Source organism: Ornithodoros turicata, chromosome 2 (genome assembly GCF_037126465.1).
Source record: "Ornithodoros turicata isolate Travis chromosome 2, ASM3712646v1, whole genome shotgun sequence".
Classification (NCBI taxonomy): Eukaryota; Metazoa; Arthropoda; class Arachnida; order Ixodida; family Argasidae; genus Ornithodoros; species Ornithodoros turicata.
In genome coordinates this window covers 81,018,842-81,027,489 of record NC_088202.1, presented here as the reverse complement: position 1 = coordinate 81,027,489, position 8,648 = coordinate 81,018,842, and the positions used below count along the sequence as shown (strand labels likewise).

Below are 8,648 nucleotides of genomic sequence, written 5' to 3'. Positions count from 1 at the left end.
GGTGGCTTGCGTCGAACTATCAACCGGAACCAATCAGTTGATAAGATTCTGAGTCACACGCGACTGCGATTGGTTCTGATATGCACGATAACCTTACCAACGGTCTGCTAAAGCTGACCCTTGTCACTGAAACATTCATCACGTCACCAACTAACGCCTGTAAAAAAAGAATTGATTGTTAACTTCAAGTTTTAGCAACCATTGATCTCGGTTCAAAGTTAACCAGCGAAGCACGCTCTGAAGCGGTGCTTGCTGTTGGTGAAACCGGCCCATAGTGGTCTTTATCATCTGCGGCGGCCAGGTGGACCGCACATAAAGGTTCACTGAGCGATAACTGATAAAATGCTGACAGACTGATAAATTTAGTTAATGATAAGGAAATGGTGAGAAAGGCTTCATGTTCTCATCAAGTTCGAAAACCAGCAGCCCAATAAGCACCTATCAGATAAGGAACCGGACAATTGCCGGTCTCTGGAACTGAGCTACTCATACTGTGCAGTTATAATTGCTTGTTGCTAGTTATAATTGCTAGTCGGCGTATTTCAACCAGGGAAAGGTAACGGAATCTGTTTCGTTTCCGTTACTACCTCCGTTACTGGCCCTTATTTGTTTCTGTTTCAGTTTCGGTTACCACCATTGTTGCTTTCGTTTCTGTTACGTTTCCGTTTAGGTTTTCGGTACCGCCCCCCCCCCCCCCACCTCCAGCTTTTTATTTTCCTTCTTTCTTTTTGCCTTTTTTGTTCGAAAGAACTTTGAAACCGTAACAAAACTTAATCCCTCTACGTTCTGGAGTCTATTTTGAGGACTCCAGGAATACATGCATACAAGAGACAACGTTTATTCAAAATACACATATAGGTACGTGATTTCTGTGAACAGCTAATATGAACATGGTTTCCAGGAATGTTACTCACACTTGCAACTTCCAGGTCACTATAAGCGTATAACAACTATGATTCTTCTATTTACTGTATACTACTAACTTATATGCTCCAGTTTGATAGTTCATTTTAGTTTTAGTTCTTCAGTTAATTTTAGTTTGCTTCATTGAGGTTTATTTAATAAATTTATCTACATGATATGGTCAAGAATTGCAATAATTCGGGTCCTGCAGTACCCGAATTATTACCGTAAATTATTGTCGTTTCCGTTTCTGTTTAAGGTATTCTAACTGTGCGATATACGTTTCCGTTTCTGTCACCGTTACCTGTTATATTTCCGGTATAATACCGTTTCCGTTACCTTTCCCTGATTTCAACACTTGACTCTAACCAGAATATGAGAACTTGCTTATCATTTCCTTGCAGCTATAGTTATTAACGTTACCAGCTCTTATCAATCGCTATCCCTAAGCGAATCTTCATGCCCATCAGTCAGTGGACATCAGCTCACTACCCGTTAATCTTTGTTTGCGCGCCCTTATCGGCAACGATCCTTAGCAGTCGAAGCGTTCCCATCATCTCAAGAATAACACCAATAATCTTGCAGGTCGTAATTTGTTAATTAAAGGTCAGCTCCGGAGGAAACTCACTGCCACAGATTACAACAAAAACTCGCAGGCACAAAGGTTGATGTCTACTGAATGTACTTCCAAAATAGTTTGGGCGAATACCCTGTATTTACTGCGAAATCTGTTTTTTGGTTTGCCGTCCGATCGTCCGCTTGAACAGCTGACGACACGCTCAGCTTTCGCTTTGGCTCCTCTTGGCTTGTTTGCTGGCTCGCAGTTTCGCAATCGCCAGCAATCACAACTCGTCACTCGTCAGGCTGAAAGCGAAATCGAGAGTCGTGTACGTACGGGCACCTTTCTCCGCGTCTTAATTTGATCCTCTTTTTACTCCGGCTAGTCAGTACACACAACCTCATCTAAGTTGTCACTTTGTGAGAGATGCAGCGTGAGTGAATTGTGAGAATGCTGTGCTTCTCGCAGTACGAGCAGGTACGCTACTAAGAAAGAGGTTTCGTGCCAGGTTCCCAGTTGATATTGTGCGTGATTGAGTGGTACGAAACCAGTGGTTGAGTGCTCTGAACTTATCAAGGCAACTGTTGTGTGTGCTCGAAGCATTTTGCATCAGAATGTTACGAGGTCGTTCACCTGACGGCCGATTTCGACTGTAGAAGTCGCTGGAAAGGGATGCGGCACCTGCCTCGTTCGACGACAACAAAGAGGACAGGATAGCACCAAAGGACCAAAGTTGCGGGTAAGTGTCCGCACGAACTTGCACTATGGCTTGCACACAATGTAAACGTGTGAACGACAAATATGGGACTGCTAAACCCTATAATCCGCGGTTGTATGTAAAACTACGCAGTTTCTCAGAGAAGCTGGTTGAGAAATTACATGAGTTTGGAGAAGTCTGAGCTTGGGCACAGGGAAGACAAAACAGTCACAGTAGCTGAAATCAGCAACAACTTAGGAGTTCCTGTTTTGAGACACTCTGTGTCTGTCTGGACTTCTGTGTGATCACACTCCGCCTTTTCCCAACCATGGAACTACACCATATCCTGCATACATGTTAGCATATTGTTGTTCCTCTTTAAAAGCCGGGCTGTGTGTGAGTGCTGTGTATTCAAGTTGTAATGTAAAGTTACTACGTGCCAGAAATTCCATTCTGTCCTTCTGTACTAATGGAGTTGACTCCAGCAACTGAGTACCTTGACCAGCAAGGGATGACGATCAGCATGCTCGTCACAGATTAGCAGAAATAGATGGAGTCATGAGAAAGACTCATCTACCTGTGAATCATCGTTTTGACACATGGCACATTGCAAGAGGGCAACATTTGCTTTGTAGCACACCGTCATAACGCATATGTATGCTGTCCATTGGTTGACAACATATTTCCTATTAGAAGAGGGTACAAGTTGCTTAGACACGCCGTCTTCCGCGAGAGACGTTAAATACGGGGTGCCGTGTGATGAGCTTTCATCGCACGTTAAAGAACCCTCAGGTGGGCAAAAGCAATCCACAGACCGACCGCTGTGGCGTCGCTCATGATCTCAGTTGTCTCGCGACGTAAACCCCCAATTATACAATTATACATATACCTATTAGAAGGGGTGTAGCTGGGGGCAAGCTGTGCTGTCAACATTGTTGATCACATTTTGTAGCTCTTAAATATGTAGATGCTTTTTTGCACTTTTCCTAACAATATTAGCCTTAACAGGTATAATTATAATTTTTGCTTCTCCTTGCTCAGGCCCCAGGAAAGAGGTACATACAGCAGCACTGGTGAAGCAACATCTGGTGCTACAATAATGGTGCCACAGTATCGTGAACATGTACATGTGTGCGCACATGGACAAGCAATGATAATGGCAACCTGTTTCCGGTAAGATGGCTCATGATACTTTGGCATGTCATGGATATTTGGATCATAACGTTGCTTCATATATTCATGAGCATCAAAGTGACCATGCAAGATGTGCACATCAAGACATTGGGAAGCTGCTTTGGCCCCACGAAGGTGATTTACAGTATTTCAAGCTAGCAGCGATTACTAAGCAATTGTCCTGCATCATTCCTCACTTACAGGAACTGGAACATTCGAAGTGTTGTAGGGGATAGTGGGTGTACTTCCCCTTCTAAAGGACATCCCGCCATTGTGTGCACTAAAAGTTTCCTTGTCTCAGTGCTGTTACTCAGTCATGTATCTAGGTATGTCATGGTAAGTAGGTCATGTATCACTTCCACCTTATCTGTGTGCCACATATTGTATCTACACATAAGGAATGTGTGTGAGAAAACTACTGAAACAGAGAATTGCATTGCTTCTTTACTGCCCAAGCCTGTTCTGTGTGTTTTAGGAATTCTAATAATGCTAATTTAAATTTTCATGTCAGGGTATGTCCAGGGGCTTTCTGGTGCTCTGCTCGATCTCTGTGGACGATAGCTGTTCATGAGCGCCCGAACAGAAGGAAGAGACTACACAAGGGGGGCTCACCGCAAGAGTTACAGTGAATGAGTCACTACAACGCTAACAACTCTGCAAGGCATTAAATGCAAGTCGACAGCAGAAGGGCTTCAGCGAACGTGTACAAACAGTCTCATACCTAAGATTTTTAGTTTTTGGCATTTCATTCGCCATTAATCGGTGGCTTCTGTAGAAGCGTAGGGGATGGGGAAACAAACACAAGATTTTGGTGCACACAGTAAATGGTACTCCATGTTCCTTAGCCGTTTTTGCTACATGAAGTGCCAGGGAAAAATCAAAGGGGTTGGGACACTTTCATAGACGTGGTTTGTTACATCATGGGTGCATCATGCATTGCGCTCCATAATGCTGATCAATCTTTTTTTTTCATGTGTCATACTTTGCGAGATAAAAGCTCTCGAACAGATGCCTGACTAACGCACAAATGTCAAGGACCTCAGAGATACAACGAATTCCACTGATAGCCCTAAGGTCTGTGACGTCAGAGCTGCTTGAGTTTTGCTATTCAAGGTGCCCACTTTCTACGCTCTATTCCAACCTTGGTTTGCAAAAAACACACATTGGTAGGAAGAAGCTTTTATGTTCATGTGGGATGGTGGTGTTGTAACCCTATTCCGATCTCAACACATGTTTGTTGCAAAACACACGTTTAATCGGACAGCTTAAACCGACGTAAGCACATAGACGTACATGTGATTATATCCAGCTATGCAATATGATGCACGATCGATGCAATGCGTTGCTATGCGGTAAAAAGACTGTAGCATTCGGAAGCGACTTACTGCCACGCCTCACAAAACACAACTGAAATTCTTGCACCTTACACCTCGGAGAGGCACCGCGTAAGGGGTGCCCGAGACGGGGTCCAAAAGGTGGCTCCAGTTACGGTGGAGCATGCCCATGAAGGCACCTTACACCTCGGAGAGGCACCGCGTAAGGGGCGGCCGAGACGGAGTTCAAATAGTAGCTCTGGTTACAGTGGGATACATAGCCACGAAGGCAGAACACTCCCCGTCTGGTATCGCAAGATACCACCACACATACAATGTTCACAGTAAAAAATGTTCACTTGTTTTCCGTAGGAAGTAAGAGGAAAATTTCCCGTATTGGTCGCTGGAATACCTTCGGCGCACCGTTCTTGTAGATTTTGACGTCCACTTTCCGAACACGCCCGTCAGAGCTAGGTAGCGTCTTAATAACACGACCCATTGGCCATTCATTGCGCTCCGTGTCTTTATCCCTGAGAAGTACAATGTCTCCCTCGTGGATATCTCGTTGACGTGTCTGCCACATGCGACGACCGTCGAGTGTTGGGAGATACTCTCTCTTCCAACGGTTCCAGAAAGCGTTCGCCATGGATTGTACTTGCTTCCATTGCCTCCGGTAGATGTCACCTGCATCGAAATCTCCAGCAGGTGGATGGTGTTTACCCGTCCTTTGTGTCAGTATCATGTTTGGGGTCAGAACCGCAGGGTTCTCCGGGTCCGTTGATACAGGGATGAGCGGTCTGTTGTTTACGACCGCTGTAACCTCCGCCAAGAGCGTTACTAACATTTCGTGCGACAGCTTTGACCTGTCGGTTCCCATGAGCATCGAATTGAGGATGCGGCGGACCACACCTATCATGCGCTCCCAAGCGCCGCCCATGTGAGAGGCGTGTGGTGGGTTGAAGATCCATGTGCAGTCTTGGTCTTGCAAAAATCTGTCTATGTCAGCGTTTCCACCTGAGGTCGTGTTGATCTTCAATTCCTTGCATGCACCGACGAAGTTAGTTCCACAGTCTGATCGCAGCTGCTTGACGGGACCTCTGACGGACAGGAAGCGCCTCAGAGCATTTATGAAACTCGAAGAATCCATGGACTCGATGATCTCAATGTGCACTGCTCGTATAGACATGCAGGTAAAGATGACGGCCCACCTTTTGCTGGCTGCAAGTCCTCCTCTCGTTCTCCGCGATCGCACTGTCCAGGGACCAAACACGTCAAGGCCCACGTAGGTGAATGGGGGTTCCGTACTCAGCCTATCTTGCGGGAGATCAGCCATGATCTGTTCTTGAGGTCTGCCTCTCAATTTGCGACATCTAACGCAGTGGTAGATCACTGAACGAACGCAGTTTTTGGCTCACACGATCCACAGCCCAGCAGCTCGGATTGCTCCTTCGGTAAAATGACGACCTTGGTGAGCCACACTTTCGTGATGGTGACGGGTCAGCAGCGTTCCGATGTGATGTCGACCCGGTATGATGATAGGGTGCCGCTGATTTTGATCTAACGTCGAGTTGCTCAGCCGTCCACCGATTCTCAGAAGGCCATCTTCGTCGATGTAGGGGTTCAGGCTCCGAAGAGGACTGTTCTTTGGTAGATCTTGCTTCTTCTCGATGCAGTAAATCTCCTTCGAGAAAGATTCGCTTTGCACCGTTTTGAAGACAAACTTCTCCGCAGCGGAGAGTTCTTCGTTCGTACGTAGCCTGCTGCACAGATGCCAGTGATTGCAAGACGCTGACACGTCGTCATCCGAGGAGTGGAAGCAGCGTGCGATGTGTTGGAGACTTCCTATAGCTTTAACCAGCCTTGTCCACCTTGAAAAGTGTTCAAACCTATGAGCTCCAAGCTGTGTTCGCGTCGACACGTTGGTGGTGAGGCTAGTCACAACAGGACGGATTTCCGCGTCTGCTTCTGGGCTCATCAGCGCGAATCCTTGATGTTCCTTCCCTGCACTTGCGACGTTAGTCCTGCTTAGGAATTCAGGACCAGTTAACCAGGCCGTCTTAGCTAGGCGATCCGCCGGGACCATTCGGGTGGCAATGTCGGCAGGGTTGTGTTCAGAAGGAACGTAGTTCCACTGTTCAGGTTTACTTGACCTCCTGATGCGTTCGACTCTGTTGGCCACGTATACGTAGAATCTCCTGGACTCGTTGTATATGTAGCCGAGAACGACCTTGCTGTCAGTGTAGTAGCTTACAGCGTCGAAGTCAACGTCCAGTTCGCCGAGAACAATATCGGCCAGTTCAACGGCAAGAACGGCCCCGCATAATTCCAGTCTTGGGATAGTCTGCTCGCGTTTCTGAGCGAGTTTCGCCTTTCCAAGGATGAATCCGATGTGGTTCTTGCCCTGAGCGTCAGTTAGTTTTAGGTAGGCCACTGCTGCAATAGCCTTAGTCGATGCATCTGAAAATACGCAGAGCTCCTTGCGGCAGCCATTGCTGAGAGTACTGCTGGTGTACGTGCGAGGTATTTGAATTTCTTTGAGAGCTGGCAGAGAATTCCTCCAAATCTCCCATTCACTGCTTGGTGGAAGCCCAGCATCCCAGTCGTCAGTCAAGGAAGACAGCTCCCTCAGCAAGAGCCGGCCATGTATTGTGACGGGAGCGGCGAAACCCAGAGGGTCGTACAAACTGTTAACCGTGGATAAAAGACCACGTTTTGTGTGTGGCTTGTCATTAGGAGAGACCGGGAATGCGAAGGTGTCTTTTTTGATATTCCAACTTAAGCCCAGGCTACGCTGTGACGGAGGAGTGTCAGTTCCCAGGACAAGGTCCTTCAGGTCCGGCGCGTACTCATCCGATGGGAACGCTTCCATTACAGCTACACTGTTGGAGACTATTTTGTGAAGCCTTAAGTTCGCTGTTGCCAACATCGCCTTGGTTCTTCGAAGTAGCTCAATGGCCTCTTTTTCTGTAGGGAGGGACTTCAACCCGTCATCTACGTAGAAGTCCCTTTCCACGAACCTCCTTGCGTCATTTCCGTACTCTGTTTCCCCCTCTAGTGCCGTTCGTCTTAGTCCGTATGTTGCGACCGCTGGCGATGGGCTGTTTCCAAACACATGAACACGCATTCGATACTCTGCAATCTCCTGATTCGGGTCGTTGTCATGGAACCAAAAGAATCTTAGGTAATCTCTGTCCTCTTCGCGAACGATGAAGCAGTAGAACATTTGTTGAATGTCTGCAGTGATAGCGAATGGTTCTTTTCTGAAACGAAGCAGGACACCTAGGAGACTGTTCGTGAGATTAGGACCGGTGAGGAGCACGTCATTCAAAGACACTCCTTGGCACTTCGCGCTCGAGTCGAAGACAACACGTATTTGTCCTGGTTTCTTCGGATGATACACACCGAAGATGGGAAGGTACCAACATTCGTTCCCTTCGTCCCTTTGTGGGGCTAGCTCGGCATGGCCATCCTTGAAGATATTACTCATGAACTTCAGAAAATGTCCTTTCATTTCGGGCTTCTTTTGTAAGGTGCGACAAAGCGAAGAGAATCGATTGAGCGCTTGTTCTCTGTTGTCGGGTAGCTCACATCTCCGTGTGCGAAAAGGGAGTGGTGCAATCCGGCTGTTGTCTTCACCTTTAGCGAATCCCTTGTTCATAATTTCGAGGAAACGTTTGTCTTCAATCGATAGAGCAAGCATGCTATCATGCTTCGAAGTCTCGAAGATGGGATCCACTAACTCCTCAGTGCTCGAGGCGATGTCGTTCAGTCCCGTGACGTGTGTCGCCGTGGTGACTGTCTGTCCGTCCTGTACGACCTTTTCCTTGATGTGAATGTGACTTGGGCACGGAATGAAGGTGCTTGCCCTGCCGTTTTCAAGCAATGTGGTGGTGAAGGTACTGACGCTAATCGGCTTCCGGACTCCACTGATGCAGGCATCACCTACTATCACCCAGCCGAGATCCAGTCGCTGAGCATAGGGAGCGTTGTTTGGACCGTTCAT

The 8,648-nt window shown here is 47.2% G+C and overlaps 1 protein-coding gene across 1 annotated transcript; it reads right to left on the bottom strand.

Moving 5' to 3' along the window:
- Positions 1-6,056: 6,056 nt before the first annotated feature.
- On the bottom strand, positions 6,057-8,648 carry LOC135384826 (uncharacterized). Its single transcript, XM_064614010.1, has one exon. It carries the CDS (start codon positions 8,646-8,648, stop codon positions 6,057-6,059), a length of 2,592 nt encoding a protein of 863 aa, XP_064470080.1.

Coding starts and splice junctions, on each gene's coding strand:
- LOC135384826 (XM_064614010.1), bottom strand. CDS start 8,648: ATGAACGGTCCAAACAACGCTCCCTATGCTCAGCGACTGGATCTCGGC.